The sequence below is a fragment of the Cavia porcellus genome, unplaced genomic scaffold, assembly GCF_034190915.1.
Source record: "Cavia porcellus strain 051 isolate PalLab524CR breed Dunkin Hartley unplaced genomic scaffold, mCavPor4.1 scaffold_18, whole genome shotgun sequence".
Lineage (NCBI taxonomy): Eukaryota > Metazoa > Chordata > Mammalia > Rodentia > Caviidae > Cavia > Cavia porcellus.
Window position 1 is genome coordinate 71234725 of NW_026947501.1, and position 24183 is coordinate 71258907.

The 24183-nt window shown below is 58.0% G+C and overlaps 1 protein-coding gene and 1 long non-coding RNA gene across 9 annotated transcripts in view; one reads left to right on the forward strand and one right to left on the reverse strand.

Moving 5' to 3' along the window:
• Afap1 (actin filament associated protein 1) overlaps positions 1 to 24183 on the reverse strand; it is a 101623-nt gene that overhangs the window by 24248 nt on the left and 53192 nt on the right. For all 8 annotated transcript variants that reach the window (XM_023566827.2, XM_063230225.1, XM_063230223.1 and 5 more), the window contains 5 exons: positions 23652 to 23760; positions 16178 to 16389; positions 13123 to 13302; positions 6553 to 6648; positions 4163 to 4241 (listed from right to left, as the gene is read on the reverse strand). In XM_023566827.2, coding sequence (XP_023422595.1) covers positions 4163 to 4241; positions 6553 to 6648; positions 13123 to 13302; positions 16178 to 16389; positions 23652 to 23760 — 676 coding nt within the window. The remainder of the gene's footprint in view (positions 1 to 4162; positions 4242 to 6552; positions 6649 to 13122; positions 13303 to 16177; positions 16390 to 23651; positions 23761 to 24183) is intronic.
• Positions 7157 to 8216, forward strand: LOC111758053 (uncharacterized). The gene is made up of 2 exons (XR_002792285.2): positions 7157 to 7533; positions 7834 to 8216. It is a non-coding gene; the product is annotated as an uncharacterized LOC111758053 (long non-coding RNA).

Here is a 24183-nt window from a genome sequence, read left to right on the forward strand (position 1 = left end):
CCAGATGTGTGAGCAGCACACAACACGGGGCTGCTCACGGGCACTGGGCTCTGCGGCAGGCTGAGTGCACGCAGGTACCAGGCGCTCCACACCGACCGCGAGCGACACACACTCACCATCAGCAACGTGGGCACCGCAAACATGGTGAACAAAACCGGTGTACACACAGATGGACACACACACCGAACACACAGGAGTGCATACTTTCACACACACACACACACACACACACACACACACACACACACATGCACGCATGCACGCACGCACGCATGTACGCGTGCACAGAGGATGTGCAATGGTGGCAGTGCTGCATGGAGACCACGCAGGGGTGTGAGGGTACCCTGGTGTCTGGGCCCCTGCCCCTGAGCTGAGCATCCGTGGCAGGGCCCGGCCTGCCCAATCCGGAGAGAACCTTCCACACAGAAGAGGCCCTGCTGCTGCAGCAGAGCTCAGGGAAGTGGGGCAGGCACAGCCTGGCCTGCAGGGTGAGTCCACAGCCAATGGGGTGCTGGGTCCTCCTGGGGCCCCCAGACCATCTTCTGGGCCCTTGCCCCGCCATATGCAGGCTCTTAGATCCGGACTGCCTTCCTGTCCACAGTGCTGTGCTGGGTTACGAGCTAAGGGGCAGCACACAAACCCACAGGCTGCACAGGAAAGGTCCTGGCTTCCTGGAACTCAGATGGTCAGGTGAGGCTGGGCCCAGTCATAGACAGCAGTGCGTGGTGCCCACGCAGCCCATGTAGATGTCGGCAGCCCCCAGGATGCCAACACAGAGAAATTCTCTCTTCCACTGGGTCCCCGTCCTGCCACAAAGGGCAGAGAGCCCGGTTCTGCCACCCACACTGCTCCCCCTACCTGCTGGCTTTGTCTGTGGCCTCCCAGGAATCAGGGAATCAGGCAAGAAATCATAATGAGGTGAGATGCAGCTCACACAGCCCAGACAGCAGCTCTGGAAGCAGCAAGGTGGCCCGCTCCCCGCCCCGGGTGTTGCAGACAGGGTACCAGACCCGGTCCTGAGGGTCCCCAAGTGGAGACCTAGCCTGACCCCACAGCCTTACAAGGCTGTGTCAGGGCTGAGCTGCCACCCCCTGCCCTGCCCACTGTGACGTCCTTGGCCTCTGGGTACCACACACCCTTTAAGTCCTGCCAAGGAACCAGTGCACACGGACCATGGAGACCGCTTTCTGGCACACTCAGGGACACGTCTGGACCCCGAGCCTCTGGATACTGGCACTCACAGCCCCTCCCTCAGCTGGCCTCTCTCTGGTGGGGGTGGGGTATGTACACAGGGACTGTGCCATGGGGCACCAGCGAGGGCCAGGCTCAGGCTGCACCCCCTGCCCTCCGGGGCCTCAGTGTCATTCTGTTTCCAGTGGAACAGGAGACAGGAACAGTTAGAAAAGCCACACTGAAATTTAGGGCACACAGACAATTACAGACCCACTGCGCCTCCATGCTCAGTGCAGCTGATGCTGGTGAGGCTGTATTCGGAGACAGGACCTCCAGAGAAGCTATGGAGGTGACAGGGGCCCATGTGGGTGGTCCCCGTCCCAGGGGGAGCATCTCAGTAAGAAGAGGCTGTGTACATGGGAAGAGCAGGTGGGGACACACTGAGGCCATGGTCACCCACCACGGAAACCAGCCCTGTGCTGCCTCTGAGCCAGAGTACAAGCACCTGGGGTCTGGCCCAGGGTCTGTGCTCTGGCAGCCTGAGCTGACTAATATGACAAGGTCCTCCTGGCAATCGTGTGTTATTTTAAATAAAGCAGAGGAAGCCCCCATGTGATCCCAGGACCACATCCCAGCCCTTCTCCGCTGTGTCATGACACCCGGAAAGCATGCGAAACCCGTTAGGCACCCCAGCGGCCAGGCACAACCTCGTCATCACCCAACAGAAGCATCTGCAGCATAGACAGCTCAGCAGCTCTGAGCACAATTCCAGCAAACCAGAGTGGCGGCTGCGTCCTGCTGTTGGCAAAGTGCCTGTGGGGTGTCACCTACCTTCACCCATCCCCCTGCAGCGCAGCTCTGCCCAGCACATGGCCGAGGACAGTCAAGGACAGCTGTGTCCAGCCAGCACCCTCGCCATGCATGCACTCATCACCCCGCATGTCCCCCGAGCTGGACTGTTAGGCTCCCCTCAGCTCTCCTGAGCGCCAGGAGCCATCCTGCTGGAAAGCCTTTGCCATTAGATGAATTTCACAAAAGCAAACATTGGTTCATCCTCGTGGGAAGGAAGCCATCGACCCCCTTGTGGCACTGCTTGGCAGCCAAGGTGGGGTCAAGAGCCCAGAACAGAATTAGGGAACAACAGCCTGAAACTCAGGGAAGCAGGAGTACGAAGATGTTATTGTGCTTCAGGATAAAACAAAGATAGCTTTGTGGTTGGGACTGCACATAATGATAACCCTGCAGAAGATGCAGATAATACGTCCCACCAACCGGCTTCCGACAGACAGGACTAAAATTACACCAAGACCAAAGCAGAAAGCCACATGTGGGGACACAGACAGCATGGCCTTCCAAGTGACCTGTCCTGCGTGACGGTCCCCATGGGTTTGGAGCTGGGCTGCTGTGGGCACAGGAGGACTTCAAACCCTTTCACACTGGCCACAGAGGGCAGGTGGCCAAGGTGTGGACAGGTGACCCCTGCAGCCAAGGACACAGGTCCCAGGAGCACATGGACGTTTGGTTTCCTCTGACACCCACCCTCACCTCAGAAATGAGTGTCCAGTGCAGACGGGCAAAAGGCCTGTGTAAGACACACAGCTGACCCAGGGCTTACATGGAGGACCCTCCAGGCTCAGGACTGAGACACGCACCACTAAGAATGCTAGTGGACACGGGGCCATCCAGGAGGCTGACGGAGGGAGGGGCAGCCGAGGCCAGCTCATGATGCCATCACTTAGGAAACCACACCACTGCACATCGGCAGAGATGGCCGAAGAGGGACACAAACCGGGTGGAGGGGCCTGGGCTGGTGGAATGCATAAGACCCCACGGTGCTACTCCAGGATCCACATGTAAGCAACATGGAACCACATGTCCCACACCAGCTCATGGATGCACCGTGCCCACCATACAAGGAAATTCTTCCCAGGAGCAGGCGGGAAGGGGCTGTCAGCAGGCATAGGCTGCAGCCTGAGAGGTCAGTGGAGTGAGGTTGGGAGAACAGGCCCAGCTCAGAGCTGCCACTGGGACTGGTTGGAGGTGCCGTCAGACTGCGGTGGTGGCTACACCCACAGGTGCTTATCAAGGCTCGCAGGAGTGCAGACCTGGACAGGGCAAAGCTGAGCTCAGAAAGTGTCTCCATCATCGGTACACCTGCATTCACATTGAATTACACATGACAACCCCAAGGCAGGTGGCACTGACACAGCATCCATGACAGATCATGGATACAGAGACTGTGCTCAGCTTGTACAATGCAGTATTACTCAGCCCTAAAAAGGAAGTAAGTCTTAATGTCTATTGCAATGTAGATGAGCCCAAAGACAGCAGAGGAAGCAAATGTGCCTGGGAGGCCTCCCATGAGTCCTGGAGCAGGCGAGATCCACAGGGACAACGCAGTGGTGGTCAGTGGCTGGGGGTGGCCAGGGCTGGGGTCGGGTGTGGGATGTTCTGGCAATGGAAGGGAGGCAGCTGTTCCACAGTGAAAATGTGTCTGAGGCCACTGAGCGGCACACGTGACACCGATCAAGTTACTGAAACTTGTCACTGTGTATTTTGCCATAATTGTTTTAAAAAAATTAAATCCAAGTCAAATAAGGACATTTTCAGGTGACTTTTTTAAAAAAAGGTTTTCAGAAATCTGCAACCATGGCCTCTGCACTGGAAGCTAAGGAAGCTGAGGCTCCTAACAGAGCTCTGCACGATCGCACGCCAGCGGAGGTCAGGCTTCCGCCATCAACACCAGTGTTCCCTTCCTGGAAATCAGGCTCTGCCGGCTGCCACCTCGGTGGTCACCAGGGAGGAAGCGCCTACCACGGTCATCAGTGTAAATCTCAAGGCACAGAGACAGGCTGTGGGGCACGGCTGTGCTGAGGTGTGGCAGGACACAGGAGGGTGACAGGTGTGCGGCTGAGGCCCCCAGGTGGGTCTCGCAGTCACCCGCTGCGTCTGTGGGTGGCTCGATGCGCTGTGGCACGGGTGCGCTCACCTTGCTCCTTCCCGTTGCACGCGATCCCGTTCTCCGCGGTGCCCTCCCCATCCGAGCTGGGCCTCTCCGAGGACAGCTTCTGGAAGCACAAAAAGGGCTGGTTACTTCTAGGACAGTGGCGCGGGGTGGACATGGGCAAAGGGAACAGGGTGCGGGCTGAGGTCTCAGCACTACCCAGAGAACCCAGATTTGGTCCCGTCACGCCTGGCTGGTGAGACTGCCGCAAAGGCCTTAAAAACACTCGGAACACCAGGGATTTAGCTCAGTGGTGTAAGCACCTGCCTGGCAAGCGCACGGTCATGAGTTCGATCCCTGGTACCAGAAAAAGAAAAAAAAAAAAAAACCTGCCTAAAAACACTCAGAACAAAGAAAAGGATGCAGCCTGCTTCATGCAAATAGTTTTTTCTCCCAAACAATCTTGAGAACATATCAGAATCACAAAAAGAACTCCCTCATCAAGCCATATTATCCTTGCATAAATTAATATTGCCTCCATCACCCATTTAACTTCCTCCCGCTACACCCTAGTAATGGGGTGAATGGCAAGGATCTGCACAGGACAGTGGAATTCTCCCAAGGAGGAGCAGGCCACTACTGGGACTCTCCCTGCCCTGCCCGAGCCACACGGACCAGGCCAGGCACAAAGGAAACCATGCGTGATTCTCAGGACACAGGGACACACAAGCTCCGCTCCGGTGGTGCTGGCGGAGGAGGGAGACCGTGCCCATGACCCTGCAAGAGCCACAGGCAAAAGAACTGGGTGCGTTGAGGGCACCTGCCACCAAGGCGGCCTCAGAACCAAAACCCTTCAGCAAGACGCAGAGCTGGTTCTGACAAGCAGGAGAAGAACACCAGACACGCCTGGAAAGGACACCACAGTGAGGTTTACGAAGAGCACCCCACTTAACTACAGGGCTCAAAATCTGAGAGAGCGGGAGCAGGAGCAGAGCAAAACCACTAGGAATTCAGCTCCCAGCAGAACCGCAGGCAACAGACAGAGGCGCCGCAAAGATTTATGCAGAAAATGTCAACTGGGGGTCATTCTAAACAGCTTAGTGAAGAACAGGTGTGTGTGCACAGTCCCACAAATGTCACGGAAACATAAAAAGGATGTGACAGAGTGGCACAAAGCAGCGTAAGGAATTTGACGACGTAAAATTATCCAAACAGTGAGAGCGAGACAGGAGTAGGAAGAGGCTGTTTAGAGCGGGGAGGACACTGAAGAGGGGCCACACTCCACGGGGCAGACTCAAAAGGGCTTTCACTCCACTTATGTTTCTCTAAACTCTCTGCATTTCTGACAAAGAGCAGGAATTCATTTTGTATCAGATGGCGAGTTCTGTGTGTGAGCTTGAGGGTTTTAACTGGTGGGTCCTGGGCGTGGCTCTCCACAGTGTGGGTAGGTCTCGTCCAATCAGGCAAAGGACCTAATCCAAGAACAGGAAGACCCGCCGGCCAGGGGAAGAAGCTTCCCAGCAGATGTGTCAGTGCCTCTGCCCTGGGGACCCCTGGGGGTCTCTGCCCCCGGCCCCCGCAGCAGATGTGGACTTGCGCGGGCCATGACCATGGGAGCCAGCTCCCTGGAATGCTCCTCCCCCGCACACATGCACGACCACCAATCCTGCTTCTCTGGGGAACTTGGATGACCACAGGGATGAAAAACATCTCTGATCCTCTGATCCTTGTCCCCTGATCAGGATGAAGAAGGACGCCTCGGAAAGTTCCTGGGGCTCAAGCTGCCAACAGAAGACTTCGTGGCCAGAAGTCATGGGGCTCCATGGAAACAGTATCGATCGGCCTCTTACGATAGATAGACAGGCAGATGTCACACAGAGTGGCCATCCTGGGTTCCAGGCATTCTGGCGGGGGTGGGGGGATGTGTGCAGGCAACAGGGAGTCAGCTCTTCCACCTTCCCAGAGAGTGGGGACCACCCAGGGCCGGGTCCCAGCCTGCAGGGAGCAAACACTGGGAGGCTGAGTTAGGAAAAGCCCGCTGGCCGGAGGAGCCAGAGCTGCCCTCAGCCCTGCTCCAGCAACAGGGGACCCTGCACCAACCCTTTACCCACCCCCATCAACCCTCCTCCTCACCCAGGGCCAGGAAGCCCAGAACAAAGCAGAGCCTGAGAATCAGGCCCCAGCGGGCAGGAGGCAGGGCCGCACTGCTTCCCACATAGAAGTGAGGATGGGGACTCAGGCAGACTGACCGTTCCCAAAACAATGAAAATGTAACTCCCAAGTGCCCTGGCCTGCACCTGCATTAGCGGGTCACGCTGCACCCCGTGAGGATGTACAGTGCCATGTATGCCTGAACCAAAAATAAAACTCAGAACGCTTTACAGGGTGACCCAACTCAGCCAGTGGGTCCCCTGTGTGAAGACCAGGTCTCTCACCTTCTCCAGCTCTGCCTTCTGCACAGGGGCGCTGGCCGGGGCAGGGCACTCCAGGTCCGCAGGTCCACTGCAGCCGCTGTAGGCTTCTTTGATTACCTACAGGAAGCAGAGACAGTGACTGAGTCCAGCGAAGGCAGAGCCTGTAGGGAAGCTGCCAAACCAGGAGGGGACAGGCTGGCATCCAGGGCAGCAAGCACTCTGTGGGGTCAGAAGCACCTGGCATCGAGTGACAGGTGGCTGCTCCTTCATGCACTTACCAAACCCTCCACGCGGCTCTGAGGGACAGCAGAACGGTGCCTATGAGGCTCCTGCTCCTGTAGTTCACCCCATATTATTCTGGTCTTATCACAGACAACAGGAGCTTTCAGAAATGAAGCTGCCGTTTGGCAGCAGGAAGAGCTACCAAGACAAAGGAGGAGGAGGAGAGTGGTTTTCCAACATCAAGAGACCTGGGCCCCTCTGTGGGTGACTCACACTGGCACTGGGTGCTGGACAGATCTGACTTTGTGACTGACAGAAAGAGGCCGGGGCACAGCTGGTGCAAAGGTCCAGCAGGGGGCACAAGGTGCACAGGGACCCTGCGACTCCCTCTCCAGCTCAGAAACTCTCTGGGTAACTGCAGAAAAACAGGCCCCTAGCAGGTGGTTAAGACAAGGGGATCAGAGCCTGGGAAAGAGACACCTCCAGGGGGATGCCTGGATTGCTGATTGCACCAACTGGCTGGTGCCGTGCGGCAGATACAGAAGACGGAGAATCGGGCTGTGGGGAAGGAAATCTCCGTCACAGCTGTGAATAAAGTAGGCGTCACAGCAAAGGGGGTGACACAGTCAGCCTGGTGAGCCGGCCGGGAGAGACGGGAAGATAGCATCGAGGAAGACCGAGGCCCCACCTCTCCAGGCACGGAAGGGGCGACTCCGGGAGGAGAAAGGGGTGACAGAGCCAGAGGGACACAGCTGGGCAGCCGCAGAGGTGCAGAGAGAGGTCAGTACAGGGCAGCCCTGGGAGGGGTCCCCACAGAAGCAAAGCAGGCCAGGGCCGGGGAAGGGACCGCAGCAAAGCTGTGCGTACAGGTGGGGAGTTTCCGTCGCCTTTGTCCCATTAGGCCAGTGGGAGCGGGAGCTGCTGGTGCTGGGCCTCGGGAACCCCCTGGTGGCCAAGTTCCTTCCTCCCAGCTTGTCTGTCCTCACTATGCAGCTTACACAATGTGCAGGCGTGGCTGGCCGTGAGGACACAGACAAGGTCCTCAGGCAAATCTTGTGAAACGCCATCTCCTCTTTCCAGAGCTAAGCTACAGCTGGAGTCAAAAACCAAGCTCCGCCTGGCCGAAGCCCCAAACATGCACGCAGCCATGCAGCTGCATCTCGGCAGGCGGCTCCGAACTTGGTGCTGGTGCTGGTTCTGCACCCCAGAACTGACCAGGATGGACCAAGCTCATGGATGAGCAGCACAGCACTGCCCACATCTGGGACAAGGGACACAAGACGCCAAGGGAGAGACGAGAGCCCTCCTTGCCGACCCCAGGCGTGAAAGCCTGAGACACTGACACTGTCCAGTCAGGGACCTGTGCCTTCCAAGGCCAGCGGCTCACTTCCTGTTAACCACTTCCACGCCAATTTCGTTCCTGCAGGGCTCTTCCCCCGCATGATTAAATCTTCAGTTAACAAGGCCTGGTCTGGCTCGGTTTAAGACTTGGTCCAGTGCTCAGGGAAGCAGCAGGACAGCTCAGGGTCCCTTGGGGTGCCCAGTGTGCCTGGGCTGAGCCCCCCTGCTCCCACACATGCCAAGCTGGGCAGCGGCTCTGCACCTGTGCTCCTAACAGCAGCCCGGGACCATGTGAACACTCTCCTGATGGAGGCTCAAGGTTAACCCCGCCCTTTCCCACAATCCAGGCTTTGGTTAAAGGCAGGGTCACAGGCAACCATACTTCTGAGCCTGTGCTAATACCGGCTCCCCATTCCAGCGTCTGCAGAGACCTGGATCTCAGGGCTGCTTTCTCTGCTTTGCTCTCACCCTGCGCTCCTGCTCGCAGGCCCCTGAGGTGCCTGTGGGATCCCCGAAGGAGGCACGCGTTCCCCAGGACCTAAACACGCAGGCTCTGGCCTCCTGCTGTGTGAAGCAGTGTTGCAAAAGCCAGGGACTCACATTGAAGGGTCTGGTGGCCAGCCTGTGACCATGGCGAGATGGGATCCTTTACAGGGAGGGCCCAGTGGGGCAGCTAGATCATTAGGGTGTCCCTGGGGATGTGGGGACTCCTCCTTCCTGTCTCTCTTTTCTGAATTCCTGGGCACCATAGGGTGAGTGGCCTCCTGCACCCCACACCCCTGCTGTCACACACTGTCTTGTCCCGGGCAACCTGGACAAGCCCACAAAGCTGCCCGCTGCCAGTGCTAAACACTGACCACTGCACAGCACAGCCCCCTGGTCACCAGTTCCTTTACCAGCTTCAGCCCAGATCCCTGCAGAGGGGAGTGGCGCAACCACAGTGCACGGGAAGGGATGGGCACCAGGGGACCCAGACAGGATGTGGGCCACATCCATCTTCCTCCAGGCTCAATAGTAAGGGTGCCAGGACACAGAGAGGGCACTGTGGGAAGGCAGCGTCCACCAGTGGGTGAGGCAACTCGTGCTCCACAAGGTCCTTCCCCGCCGTGCTCATCTCATGCCAAGAGACACCTGCAGGTGAACTCGGAGGGCAAGAGCACAGGTGTCCAGCTCTGAGTGGTGTCCAGTAATGCAGCTCCGTTTAAGGAGTGTGTTCTACACACGAGGAGACCAGAGTGCATTCCAGAAGGCTGTGCATCTCACTAAAGGAATTTTTATTGTCACGTCAAAGCTGAGTTTCAGAGGACAAAAAGCTCGCATCTCCAAATCTGGAGCTATAGGGTAGCAGCAAATCACTGGAACAAAACAGCTGCTGTTTGCCTTAAGAAAGGGTTCCTGCTGGAGACCATCAGGGCTTTCAGGAACTAAGCGTGAGGAGACGGAGATCCGCTTTTCACATTTCAGCTGTTTATGCTAATTCCAAGAGCGTGTTTAGGTCACTGTTTTGCATTCCACCTTTTTAATAATCCTGATAAGCAGTGGACAGACACCAAGCCGTGGCTGACCTGACCACTGAGTACAGGCAGCTAGGACACACTAGGGTTTTGGGACCCTTGCCGGCCGGCTTGTCTTTCTGGTACACAGCCTGCCACCTAGGCCGGGCTGTTTGATAATGGTAGTTCTTTATTTACAAACAAAACAGAACAAAACAGGGAAAAAGCTTATCTCAGCCACAAAGGCGTGGCCTTCAGGAGGAAGGCATTGACTTATTTCCACCCAACTGTCTCACAAAGTCTGAGCTTATTTTGAAAACACAAGCAAGTTAATGAGGAAGGACGCAGCAGCTGGTGGTTACAGACTGTGACCCCCGAGCCGTGCAAGCCAGGGCACCGTGCTGCAGAGCACAGGCCCCTCACATGCAGGCCAGGGCACCGTGCTGCAGAGCACAGGCCCCTCACATGCAGGCCAGGGCACCGTGCTGCAGAGCACAGGCCCCTCACATGCAGGCCAGGGCACCGTGCTGCAGAGCACAGGCCCCTCACATGCAGGCCAGGGCACCGTGCTGCAGAGCACAGGCCCCTCACATGCAGGCCAGGGCACCGTGCTGCAGAGCACAGGCCCCTCACATGCAGGCCAGGGCACCGTGCTGCAGAGTACAGGCCCCTCACATGCAGGCCAGGGCACCGTGCTGCAGAGCACAGGCCCCTCACATGCAGCAGGGGAGCCTGTCCCCCCACCCCAGCTCTGTCCGAGAGCAGCCCATCACCGCCACCCATCCCTGTGACACCAGCTCACAGGAGGCCTCTGAGTGCGGCAGAGCTAAAATAGAGATTCTCTTTTTACTTTTTTTAAATTTTTTTATTGATACCGGGGACTGAACTCACGACTGCCTGCTTGTCCCCAGCCCCTAAAATAGAGATTTCTAACAACAGCTGATTTTCTAAAGTCATCGGCTGCGTAGTCAGCATTATGTTCTTAAATGAGCCATGAGCCAAAGAAGAATTGGCAACCAGGAAACATTCTGGACCGTACGGTAACACAGGCTGTGGCCAGGGCTGTGTTTGTAAGAAAACAGGTTAAATGCATCTGCAAGGAAAAAAGCCTATCTTCTTTCCTAATCTCTTTCTTTAATTTTGCCCTTTATTTACACTTTCTGGGTTCTCAGGTAAGAGAAGCCACGCGACAGCTGAGCCGTGTTTGGCTGGGTGTCCGTGACACCAAGTTTGTCTCTCAGGCCCTGGTCCGATCTCAGCATACGAGCTGTCCGATGTGAAAGAAAAGAAGAAAGGGAAACACTAGAAACTTCGCTAGCACGCTCCGCGGCCACTCTGACCCGCTGCTAGCGGGATCCACGGGGCCTGGCAGGAAGAGGGAGGTGGCCCCGCATTGAGGTCACCGATGTCCAAAGCCTTCGTGTGAGCACTTAGGCTCCCAGGAACTCAGCCCACACATGAGGACAGCGTGAGATAAGCACCCTGAATGGCCCGGGGTGGGTGGAGAGGGGCCCGTGGATCCCGCCCAATGCCTGAGGCCAGTGCCCACGAGTGGGAGACGTGAAACATGGCACGCCTGCGTGATGAGATGCTGTGTACTGCAATGGAGAAGGAAGAAGGGCTCAGCTCTCTGCAGGGCAAAACCCCTAAGACGCTTTGAAAATAACAGGGCACTGAGGAGGAGGAGGGAGCGCCCACGGCACACGTAGGAGCTTCATCGAGCTGGGCAGTGAGAGGAACAGGCGAACACCACGTGCGGGAGGAAGGGTCCACGCGGCCAAAAGCGGGGCCAGGTGAAGAGAGCACCCTCGGAGAAAGCGTCTCTCCCTGCCCTTTCTGCAGTTACTTCTTTGATTCTGCCTGTGCCTCTCCAAAACTGGAGAGAAAGAAAGGAAAGAAACAAGCAAGCTTCGCACTCAGCTGCTCCTGTCCGAGGTCTCAGGTGAACACACGGACAGGGTGAGAATGAAAGCAAAGCCCAGGAAGCCACTGCTGGCGCCCAGCTTGGCCCTGGCTGTCACGCGGACCTGCTCACCGCATTACAGAGGTCTGAGGCAAGGGAGGCGGAAAGCACCCCTGAGGTCATGGGCGGGGGCAGACGTGTGCCACGGTGAGCTTCAATCCCACGGAACCAAACCTGAGAGGAGCCTTCTCCTCAGGTTCCCGGGGAAAAGCCATCACCCTGGCGACAGAACATTAAATGACCACATCCCTGTGCTGTGTGCAGAGGTCCCCAACCAATCAGCTTCATGGGGTAAGAGGTACTGACCCCAAGGGATGGGGTGCAGGTGTGGAAGATCCATGAGGAGAGGCTGGAGGCACAGGCAGCGTGTGCTGGTCCCCTCCTGCACTGCAGACTAGCTGCCCACAGTCCACACACTGGTACCACCCACGGCCCTGGTCTGGGGACCCTTCTGCAGCTACAGGCACCACTCTGAGTCCTGAAGGCCAATTCCATGCTCCCCTTGACAAAGTCACCACAGAACTTCCAGAACTGACAACTACCTGCATGGATGAAATGCCTCAAATTCATTTGGTGAAATCCTAGCCCTTGGGCAGTGGTGTCAGGAGGCAGGGGGTGTCTCTTAGTTATTTCCTCGCTGCTGAGACAAAATACCCAACAGAGTTACAGGAAAGGTGTTTTAGTTCACAGTTTGTGGAGGTTTCAGCACATAATCAGCCGTTCCAAGGCAGGGTGGCACATAGCAGAGGGGGAACAGGTCATGGCGGCAGAAGACACAAAGCAACAGGCGAGAGGAGATGGGCTTCTTTCTGTCCCTCATTTGTATCCGGTCTACCAGGATTATGGTGGTGCCAGTCCAATCAGCAGACTGATCCAGCGATCACACAGCCGACCGCCTGAGGCTCTGGGAGAACATCTAGACCCAGACCATAACACAGGGCCTCCAGGAGTCATGAAATCCCTGGTGGGAGCCCGTGAGTGAGATTAGAGCCCTGCCTGTGATATAGCAACCCTGCAAGAAGACGCTCCCTCCATGGTCCTCAGACACGGAGCCTGCGGAAGCAGATGCCGGACCTCCAGCCTTGAGAGCTGGGAACACAGGTTTTGCTGTTGATGAGCCCCCCTATCTGCTAGTTCATCAGAGCACTGTGAGTGCAGACCAGGACAATTATGGTGACCAGCACTGAGAGAAAAATGAACAAAGGGAACATGACAGCATGTTAGAGACGGCCAAAGGGAGAAACACTGCACTGGAAGACGGCAAGAAAAAATAAGCCACAAAATACGAAGAGAGGGTAAGAAGCAGAGCCGAGCAAGTCTGCTGACTAAACACCACGTCGTGGAAGGGGGCAAAGATGTGCTTGAAGAATACAGTTGGGAATCCTTCCAAAAACATAGCAAGATGACATCCCAGAAGCCCAGCAAATCCCAAGCAGAATCACCAAGAAAGATCTGTGGGTAAAAACAATAAAGAGAAACTATGGTCTGGGAGACAGCCCGCCAGCGGGGGCCAGATGGGCTCTCTCAGAAGGGAGGGACCCAGACCCTGGCGCCCTGCCCTGCGCAGCCTACCTTCAGCCACTGCTCGGCCTGCTCCTTGCTCTGGACTGCGAGCACCAGCGGGTCGGCGCCCTGCTGCGTGATCTTGAGCTCGTGCTGCTTCTTCTTGCTGTCCTTGGGGAGGTACGCGATGCTGCAGCCCTGCAGTGGCAGCTCCATCTGCGGCTGCTGGTCCTTCGAGCTCTTGTAGCACTGCGTGTAACACACGGAGGGCACACGCGGTGAGGGGGTGTGCATGGAGCCCTGGGAAGAGGCCCACCTGAGGGTGCGGACACGGCAGGGACCTCACAGGAAGCCCGCTTCACACCCACACGCTGCTTCCACACAGGGAAAGCATCGCCCGCCCTCCCGGGCTGCGTGGGGCACGGAGCAGCTGCGACTGGGGCTGAGGGGAAGCGAAGGTCCCCTGCACCAGGGCGCCTCCCTTGGACGCCGCCAACACTCGTGTGGATAAAAATGTTTCGTCTGCATGACTGATGCAGTGTAGAGCAGCTCCATTTGTTGCAGCTGCACGGCCAGTGCGGGGGACACAGTGTAACCACCCACGGGCTGCGAGGTACCCTCTGTGGGCAGATGAGTGGCCGTGTCACTGCCTCGCTTCCTGACACCCTGCCCTTGGGGACACGGTGATGCGCACTCCGGGCGTCCCTGACCAGCTCACCAGTGAGCCCGGCTCCCTAGGCCCCCCAATCACTCCGGACCTGCGCAGCAGAACCAGGCGTTGGCCGCGGTGTCCACCCTCGCGTTCTGCTTCCTCTGTAACCTGGAGGCAGAGGCCACCTTCTTCCAGGAGACTTGAGCCCAGTGGTCAGGGATCTGCGTCCTTTGCTCTGTCACTAACTTAATCTGGGTCCCAGGAAGCTCTCCTCTGAGCCCATTTCCTCATTAATAAAATGTGTTCTGCTACTCTAGTACTTAAGTGCCATGATACTCAGGAAGGACGCTGCTCCGGAAGCAGGCTCGCACCCTGGCTAGCTGGCTCAAGCAGTCCCTTCTGCAGACGGACAGGAGGCTGAGGCCGGTTGGGCAACGGGAAGAAAGCCAGAAAGGCCGCCTGGCCCAAGAAGCAAGACCGCAGTCTGGCCCCGACTCATGGGGAGCGGATGGACAGACGCCGGCTTTCAGAACGTTCTACAGCCTTCCCTGTCTCACAGCTTTAAATCTGTGATTCCCGGGGCCCAGCTCAAGGGTATGTCTCCTTCAAGAAATTCGTGGGCAATCGTCCTGTCTAAAAAACACCCCCAGCCGCCACTCAGGCTGCCGTGACCCTCACTGTTTCCCAGATGTCCTACATCCGGAGCAGCACGGCAAAGGGGACAGAGAGACCAAGCACGCAGCAGGGGTCGGAAGGGGACTTCGCAGACAAATGCCACCCAGGCCAGGCCCAGGGAAGCTGCCCAGACACAGGACACTCTCAGGCTGCCCGAGGACGGGCCAGCAGGAGGGGAGGAGGAAGAGAACCGGCTGAGTCAAAGGACAAGGATGGGGTGCAGCAGCTGAGGAGGGGCTGGGGCTCACAGCAATGCTGCACAGTGGCCCCCAGCACCACCTGGGCTCAAGAGCTCAGCAGGTGGCCAGGAACCCTAGAGAGGGGCGTGGCCATCACTTCTGCTGCAGCTCTGGGACTGCCAGGCTGGGAAGAGCCTGCTTCCTCAGGAGAGGCTGTCAGCAGAGGCTGCTGGGTCCCGGGCTCCACGCCACAAACCAGCTCTCAGCAGAGACGAGAGGCCTCACATCTCATCAGACAGGGCTTTCCCGAACTCCTACTTCATATGTGCTATTCCTCTGAGGGGACAGGCAGGGTGAGGGATAGAGACCCAGGGAGGTGAACCCCGAATTGCTGACCCCCCACCACAGCCACAGACGGCGCACACTGTGTAGAGCTTCTCTGTTAAATAAGACCGGACAGCTGGGCATGGTGGCCTCCACTCTAACTCCAGCGACTGGGGAGGCTGAGGCAGAAGCCCAGCCTAGGCAGAATAACAAGCCTCTGTCTTAACGTTAAAAAAATGTTTTTTAAAGACTGGAGATGTAGCTCAGTGTAAGGCCTAGGGCTCAGCTCCAAGTGCTGGGAAGGGAAACAGAAAGTTGTGTATTTTAAAATCTCCCTCTGATACATCCACATCTCACAGCTATGAGGTCAGATTATAAATGAGGACCATATTAATCTCTCTGTGTTTTTCATGCTTTAAAATTCCCCGTGGCATCATTTTTGGGATACTGTAAATGGGAGAGAAATTCAGGCCACACATGTGGAAGAAATATGTACTTTCACTGTTCAAAAAAGTTGAACAAAACCATTAATTAAAAAACACAGGGTCCTAAGAATCTAAGAAAATAAAAATCTCCCATAACTCACGCATAAAACTCAGTTTAAAAAAGTATAACCTTCTTCACTAAAACAAGATGTTCAGGAACTCAAATTCTTAGGCTTTCTGTTTTAATGCCAAATTTCTGAGTGGCTTTTCCTCCAAGGTGAACTTGAAAGGAAAATAAATACTATAAAGTTCATAGCTCTGACTTCAACACTGGTTTCTGTAGGAAGGAAGAGCGGAAGGAAGGAAAAAGAGGAGAAGGGAGGGGAGAAGAGAGGGGAGGGGAGAGGAGAGGGGAGGGGAGAGGGGAGGGGAGGGGAGGGGAGAGGGGAGGGGAGGGGAGGGGAGGGGACAGGGGAGGGAGGGAAGGGCTGCAGCTCAGAGGCCCTGGCTTCTGGAGGAGCCTAGAGGAGCCTGGCAGTGCGGCCAGGCGCCTCAGCTACTTGATCTTCCCTTTCTGCTTCTCCAGTGAAAAAGACTTGGCCCCAAGCTTCCAAAAGAATTCCCCCTCCTGGCCCCTCCCGCCGCCTTCCCACTGCTGTGACCTGGCTGTGAGGAATGCACTGACTGACTCACTACAGATGAGAAAACCCATCTGAAAGTCCTGGCAGCCCGAACGGGGCCCACGCATCCGGGAAGTCACCCCGGTGCTGGGCTGGGCTCAGCCGGCCCCGAGCTGGGTCTGGCCTGGCACTGTGCAGGGGCGCAGCACATGCCGAGCTGGGGTGTGGGGCCATCTGAGAGACCCTCACCAGCAGCTTGGTGTCCTTGATGACGCAGAGTAGCTTGGTCCACTGGCCGAAGCGCTTCTTGCGCAGCAGGAAGGCGCAGATCTTGGCGTCCTTCACCAGGTCCATGGAGGCCTCCTCCGAGGGCCACTGGTGCCGGGCCTTCTTCCCCTTCCCGTCCTCCTCCTCCTCGTCGTACGACTCGTAGGAGCTGCTCATGGCATCCGAGTCATAATCTGGGGGAGACAGGCAGCAGGGTGGAGGGCCCTGAGCACAGAGCTTGCTCGAGGGCTCAGGGCTCACAGTCACATTTCTGCCCCTGCGGAATTCGCTGCCAAGCAGCGCCTGCCCCTTCACAGCTTGGGCCTGGAAACCCAACCTTCTGTTTATGCTAAGCATCTCCAGATGCGTCCGTGTGGACGGCAGACTGGCTGGGCCCACAGTGGGCACCTGTGACTCCTGCCCACATGGTCCACAGCTCTTCTGTGTCCAACTTCAGTGCTGGGCGCTAACTCATGGCGCCCAGCTCTCCAGCACTACCGCAAGCACAGACCCTGACCCTTACAGGGACTTGAGCCCCAGCCAGGCACCTCCCTCCTGTCACCTCCCCAGGAGTACACCCCACTGTGCACGTGATGCTCAGCTCCCCGAGCTCGTGCTGTGCTCCACTCCCTCGGACACTGCCCAGCCCCAGGTTTGTGACTCCCACCCCCTTCTGCCCTTGCCTGGGATGGGGGACTTCAGTGCTGCCGCCTCTCCCAGCCGGGCCTCTCGGAATTCCCAGGCCAGTGCTGTGGGTGAAACGGGGCCTCCACAGTACCCAGCTGTGCAAACTGTCATTTTAACGTGACTCTGCTTAGAGACAGGGCTTCTGGGTGGTGATTCAAGTTGAAGATGGTCACGAAGGCAGGATACTAACCCGATGGGACTGGCAGCCTCATGACAGGGCATGGCTGTCTGTGCCATGCGGGGATACTGTGACAGAGAGGCATTCACAAGGGAGGCAGAGGACCACAGAGGCCCGCACAGACCCAGACTGTGCTGCTGCCGCCACTGCCAGATCGGGGACTCCAGCCTGCAGAGCTGGGAGGAGGGTGCTGTCACAGCACGCAGAGCACAAGAACGCCAGGGTGAGATGTCCTCCTCTGTGCCCGCAGTGCCTGAGACATCTCTGGGGCCTCCCATCATGCTATCGATGCCACACAGCCCGGAAGGCCAGGTGGGAGGGAGGCTGCCTGCTGGGTGTGACAGCGGGGGTCCTGGCGAGGACAGGAACACCCACTAGCCCTGTGTATGTCCCCGGGACTGTCCCCAGTGCATCAGCACCTGCAGCCCTCAGGAGGGCCAGCCATTGGAGGCAGCATCTGATTCACCCCTGATTCACTTCCCCTCCATCCAACAGTCCATCTGGAACACTCCCTGCCCAAAACACTTGGTCCAGTTTGCATTTTCAAGTCTCTGCACAGAACCCACATGCAGAGCAGTGGGCAGAAAGATGCACAGCAGGACCTACGCAGATCCTTGGGGATGAAACAAGCTGAGGAGGACTCCAGGCAAGAGCCAAGGAGCCTGCTGGGTACCTGTGCAGTGGCCCTGGGATGGCAGGCACTGGTGGGGACCCCCAGACGAGGTGCTGGGGTACCCGGCTAAGGGACAGTGAAATACTCAAGGTCTCCTCCACCTCTGCTTCAGAGGTACCAGAACTCAAAAGATATTTCACGACAAGTGGAGGAAGCAAGGGTGACAGAGCCACGGGCCAGGACAGCTGCGTCTCCCCGCTCAGGAGCAGCTAGGTGTGGAGCCCCCACCACACGTCCTGAGGCACTCTCTGGCATTGGTGGCTGGGTGCCACGTGTGGGGACAGAGCCGGGAACACAAAGCCTTTGTTGCACTTGCAAAAGCTCTTACGAGCTCTCAGCCACCAGAGCCGGGCACACACCACAGTCTCACTCAGAGCAGAGGGAGGATCAGGCTCCGAGAAAAAATAACTCAGCCAAGACCACAGCCCGAGGAGCCAGCCTGAGAAGAAGCCAGGGTGCTTGACTTCACACTGATAGAGCAATGATGTCCCCAGGCAGCCCTGTTCGTCCTGGGGACTAGGATGAGGTCTCCAACTGCGGACAGACAGAGAGCTCCTTGTCCTGTCTCCCTCTAAGAACAGGACCCAGTCTCTTCTAGAAAACTTCAGCCAACTTGCAGGCAATGAGAGCCACAAGAGTGAAAGGATCTCCGAGAAAATCAGGTCCAAAAATCGTCAGCAGCAGCTGCACAATAAAGGCCACAGAGGCCTCCTGACAGCTGGTTCACGGGGTCTCAGACCTAGGGGGCTGGGACCCCAGGGAGTACCTGTCTTGGGGCTGGGCCTTGACATCAGCTCAGCAGGAAGGAGGCACTTGGGGAAGTCTCAGAAGCCGAGGAGGGGAGGAGGGAAGAATCTCAGCACCCCGATGCTCCGTGAGTGGTGTGGGGTGCAGCCAGCGGGGCTGCGTGCAGGATAAAGGCAGACAGGGTGCTGACCGGACACCGCCAGCCAGGCACCGGCTGAGAACCTTTGTAGAGGCTCCACTTCATGCAGGGCGCTCTAACAAATGGCTGTTTTTAATTATAAAATATTTACTTCAGATTTTAAAAAAAACAGGGCATAAGTGCAGTGACACACAGGGCACACTCAGCAAACTGGGCAGCACCCTCGTGGGGAAGGCGCATGGTCACACTGCCCGGGGTCATGCTCTCGTGCACACATGCAATCCCAGGACTTGCCCTCTGCATGCCCTCGGAGCCCCTCTGTCAGAGGGGGCAGGCAGGACAAGGAGCCCCAGTGGGAGATGGGTGGCACCCTCTCAGCCGTTCCCCCATAGGGGCAGGGACACCCTGGGATTCCACCTCCCAATGACCCGCTAGCTCTGACCAGGCAGCAGCCCGAGAGCCACCAGCCACTCTGGAGTCAGGCTTTGCTCTTCCAGAGAAGGAATGGGCTGGGCAGAAAAGCCAAGGCTTCAGGCAGGAGTGCTCCCTCCGGGGTCCGAGGGTAGAACCCTTTTACAGGCCCTGCTGAGAGGTCCCTGGGTCATGGGGGCACGCCCTTGAGGGGCTCCCGCTTCTTCCTGCTCCTCTTGGCTTCTGGGCCTGTGGTGAGAGGCTGGGTTCCACCACACCCTCCAGCCACTGTGCACCTCTGTTGCCGCGGCCCAGGGCACGGGGACTCCCAGGATTGGGTGAGGACCTCAGCACTGTCAGCCAAAATGCACCTTTCCTGCTCACAACTCAACTGCTTGGCTGTCTCCTTGTCGTAACAAGAAGCTGACTAATACACATTTTTCTTTGCTCTTCCATTTTAAGAGTTCTGAGTGCCAAAACTGGGCACAGCTGAGGTGTTTCACAACAAAGGAAAAGGAAAAGGGAAAGAATGAAAGTTTAGCACAGGCAAATCAGCAGGACAAAGCTAAGGAGCCAGTCCCAGCTCAAATATTGCCTGGGCACTTAAAAGCCAGGTACGACACACGAACTTGTCTGCTCCAGTGAGAGTGAGAGACAGGCCTGCAGGTGAGACGTGTCCAAGCAAGGCACACTGGAAACAGCTGAGGTCTGCAGCTGCTCCTCTGGGTTTCCGGGCAACGGTGGTGGCTCTCACTTCCAGGTGGGACGGAAGGCCACCGGGGCTCTGTGTGCCCTGAACTGCCCAGGCCAGCCAGGCCCAGTCCACTCGGAGCAGTGTGGTCATCGCTTACCAGGAGGCACAAGTCTTTAAGACTGCCCACTTGGTCTTCCTCCAGGCTACTGTGAGGACCCAACGAAGGACACAGGAGAGCTTCGTGACTCTCAGGGCTTTGGAAGAAGGGGACACACACCACAGCCACCAGCAGGGCTAGAGGAGCCTGGCATCACCCCAAACAGCACATCAAACCGCAAGCTTCACACATTTGCCTGCACCTGAGAGGGACAGCGTGGCCAGAGGCCAAGGGGAGAAAACCACCAAACTGAAGACAAAACCTCGATCTGAAGCCCAAGATGCCAAGGCGAGCTGCAGTGCATCTGTGCTGTGTGGACTGAGTGAAGGGGCGCTCCGGCTCCGCTTCCTTACAGAGATCCTTGAAGGAACTGCAAGGCCAGGTGTGGCTCCTGCTCTGGCTACCGCCTGCCTCTCCTCCTTAGCATCCTGGAGTTCTGGGACAGGCAACACAGCACCTGCCGCCGGCCCCCTGCATCACGGTCGGGGGAGGGAAGGTGGGGAACTGGGGCTTGTCTGGAGGACTCCCGTCTGCCCTTGAGCTCCCCAATTCAAGCCCAGCCTCTTTTCCACACCCTAGCTGAGGGAGAGAAGCAGCTGTCACTGATGCTCACAGCTCTGGAGGCTGTGAGTGGCCTAATCCCTAGGGTGATCTCTCTCCGAATCACAGAGGTCCCCCTCCTCTAATCAGAACCCAGCTGCTCCCGAGACGGGGCTGGGTGCCTCTGGCAGGTGCAGGCACACGAAGCTCCTGCAGAGCCCTGGGGTTTTCAAGTATGACCATGTCACAGTTTGAAGGTCACTATTTTACTTTTAGAAGCTGCTTTGGCAGCCAAAATGTTAGTAGGGATGAAGGCTTTACCAGCAGACACCAAGCCAAGATGTGCTCACGCTGTGTGGCATGAGCTGTGGGTTACCGGGAGCACTGAGGAGCGTGACATCACCAAGCAGAGCAGGCGATGGGGCAGGCAGGCCTTCACCAACCAGAGCATTGTTACAGCTGTGTCCAGATGACCTTCCGACACCTCATGTGGTCACAGTGGGACTTTCTAGAGGTGGCCGAGCCTAGAAGGTGTGACGCTGGGACGAAGGGTGTGTGATTTTACTAAATCAGTCACGACTGGTTTGGTGCCGCCCTACTCCTGGCAGGATCCAGCTGCCCCAGGTGCCGGCCGGCTCCCTGACTTGCTCTGCGCCTTCTGCCTACCATAAACCACTTCTCTGCCATCCAAGTATGGCCAGAAATCTCTACAAACCGTGAGCTAAATAAACCCTTCCTTCTTTAGCCTTTTGTCTCAGCAAGAGAGAAATAACTAAGGAAGACAGTGGTCCGCAGAGCACTCCATCACCACCCAGAGCGCTCTGTCATCAGGACCCACACTCGTGCCGGCAGCTTTCCTACCCCCACGGGCTCACACCAGTGCCTGTGGGTGCAATGAGGAGGTGAGCGTGGAACCCAGCAATGCACCCTTCCCCTCGGGAAGACGGGTCCAGGGCTCTGTCCTCCACCCGCAGACACAGAGGCCAGTGCTGACCCCCCACACCGGGTGACACTGTCCCCACGCGCTGCCCCTGAGAAGAGTTGTCGCCACAGTCCACTACCTGCAGGGAGGGAGAACCAAAGTGAACTCCCTGCGTTCCTTCGCACGCAGCCCTGCTCCAGCCAGGGCACCGTGGGCCGCGTACCAGCCAGCAGTCACCGCCAGCCTGACGGCGCCTCAGGACAGTGCCAGTGCTCATACTCCTTGGGGGGCTGGCGAGGTCTCTGGAGTTCCGAGCAGGGGTGTGCGCCTCGCCCCGTGGCCAGCACTCACCAGGCCCACGGACCGGGCTGCAACGGGCAGTGGCTCTTGGTGCCCACTCCCAACACTTGTGCCTCCTGTCCCAGCGTTCTAGACACACTGCCCAAGGGCAGGAAGTGGCTATGCTGCCACTAAGCAGAAAGCAGAGACGTTGCCAGCCACATTCTGGCTAGAAAGTGTCACAGTCGCCAAGTAGATCCAGGGGCCGATCCCCACTGTGAGGAAGCTGTGACCACTCAAGGGCCAGGACGCCCAGCCCCTCTCTGGCCCTGCGGTTAAAGTTGATGGGGCCACAGCTCCCAGGCAGGAAGTCCCAGTGGCCCCAGCCTTTCCAAATCAGACCTGGGCACCCCCAGAGAAGCTGGGGCTGAGCAGGGAGGCTGCAATGGCAGAGGGGATGCGGCTGGAGCCGAAGGAAACTGTGGCTGCTGAAGACGGGGGACTGAGCCCAGTCCATAAGGGGCCTTCCTTGCTAACACCTCCCCGCTGCCGGACGCCCCACCTGCCTCCTCCAGCTATGGAGAAGGGGCCCACGAGGCTAACCTGGGGATGTAAGGGGGCTGGAGAAAGGGACTGCGTCCTCTTCGAGGACCTGGGGGTTTCCATCACAGGCAGCAGTGGCTAAAAAGTGAGGTACCATGTGTGTTGTCACCCATGTCACCAGCATGGGATCGTGGCCCTCCAGGTCCTGCTGGGCCCCTGCCTCAATGCAGGCCGGCACCTGCAGCTCTGGGACTGCGCCCAGTGCCTCCTGCAGACCCTGCAAAACATTGGTGAATGGACACATGGGTGCCAACCTGTCCTTCCCAGTCCCCAGTCAGCTCTGGGCCTCTTCCCCACAGCTGCCTTTCTGGGCAGACAAAACAACTCTGAAGGAGGGCGGCCAGCTCGGTCCCCTACATCCCCTGGGCCTCTGGCACAGCTGGAACTGAGCTGGGGTTCAGCGGACAGCCTCTGAGTTCCTGTCCACCTGGAGAAGGCGGCAGGTCAGGCTGGGCTGGGCTCAAGCCTCCTGTGCCTGTCGCTATTCAAGGGACAGATGGCCTTGCTCATGAAACCAGGCAGCACCAGGGCCTGAGGGCCAGCACCTGAGGAGGGTTCAAGCCACACAGCTGCCACCAGAGGCTCCTTGGCAGGAAGCCCACAGGGCCCCACACCAAACAGATCTCCTCGTTGCAAGGCACTGAGAACAGTCAGGAGGAGGGGACAGCCTGCGGAGGCTCCCTCTCCCTCTCAGACATGATGAGGCCTGGCTGGCCCTAGGATGAATCCTCATCCGCTCGCAGGCCAGGGCACCCGTAGAAATGGTGGTACTGTGCGGCCCCTCCCGTGCAGAACGGTTCTTAAGAGGCAGAGAAAGTGAGACATCCACCTCGCAGATCAGTACTCCTGACGCCCCGCCCCCAAGCCGGAGCTGTCCCCTGCTCACCAGAGCCATAGGGACGATTGACAGGAGCAGCGTGGCCTGGGCAGGACGTCCCAGGGCCAGGCAGCAGGTGGTGCCTGGCCCTGGGACACAGACTGCCCACTCTTGGGGCCCAGAAAAGGTCACCCTGGGGACCTCTGCTGCTACAGTTGCCTTCCACCATCATGACAGATGCTGCTTCAAGAGGCAGCCAGGCCGCTCACTGCAGCCAAGGAAAGACGGGGAAATGCCAAGGCTCCTCGGAGCAGGGACTTGGGTGGCACCATTCAGACACGGGAAGAGGGAGCTCCACAGCACAGGCCAGGCCAGGGAGCCGCAGCGGGCACGGCCCTTGAAGCCAGGGATCACTCACTTCTGCGGAAGGGGCCTCCAGGAGGTGCTGGCTTGGGGCGCTGGGCACCACCTGCACCTCTTGGGACTCCTCTGTGTGCCACTGCCCTGGGGCCGAGCTCTCCTTGCCTGTTTTTGTGTAGAGCACAGGGCCTGCCCCCCGCACACCTGGGCAGCGCCTGATCAGCCCATGCCCCCCATCCTGCCACTTACTGGACGTGATGTACTCCGGAGCCTTTCCGGGGCTCAGCGGCACGGCTTCCTCGTAGTAGCCTTCAGGGAGGGACGACGTGGGTAGTGGCGGGGGCCCGCTGTCAGGAGGCTGTGGGAAGAAAGAGACAGATGGAGAAGTGAGCAGCCGCACCCAAAGGTGAGCTGCCTTTCACCGGAGGCAGGGCCAGGGCCCCTCCTCCTCCCTGGGACCCGTCAGATTCCAAGGCCATTCGGCCATGGTATGACACTGTCAAGGTGAGGCCTGGAACCAGGCCCACTGGGATGGCATGCGGGAGGCCAGCCGGAGTCCCCATCCCCAAGGAGCTGCTCTCCGGCGAGGGCACCCATCCTCCAGGCCATGCCACCCGCGTCTCCCTCTGAATGTCCACGATGCCTGCTGGTTCCCCGGCCAGAAGCTGGGCTGTTGCTGCGCCCTGGTCACAGGTGACATCGGTACCCAGATGCAGAAAGTGGGCCCAGGCCCTAATGCATCTTGCATAACACCAGCCATGTGGACGTGGTGGGGTCGTGC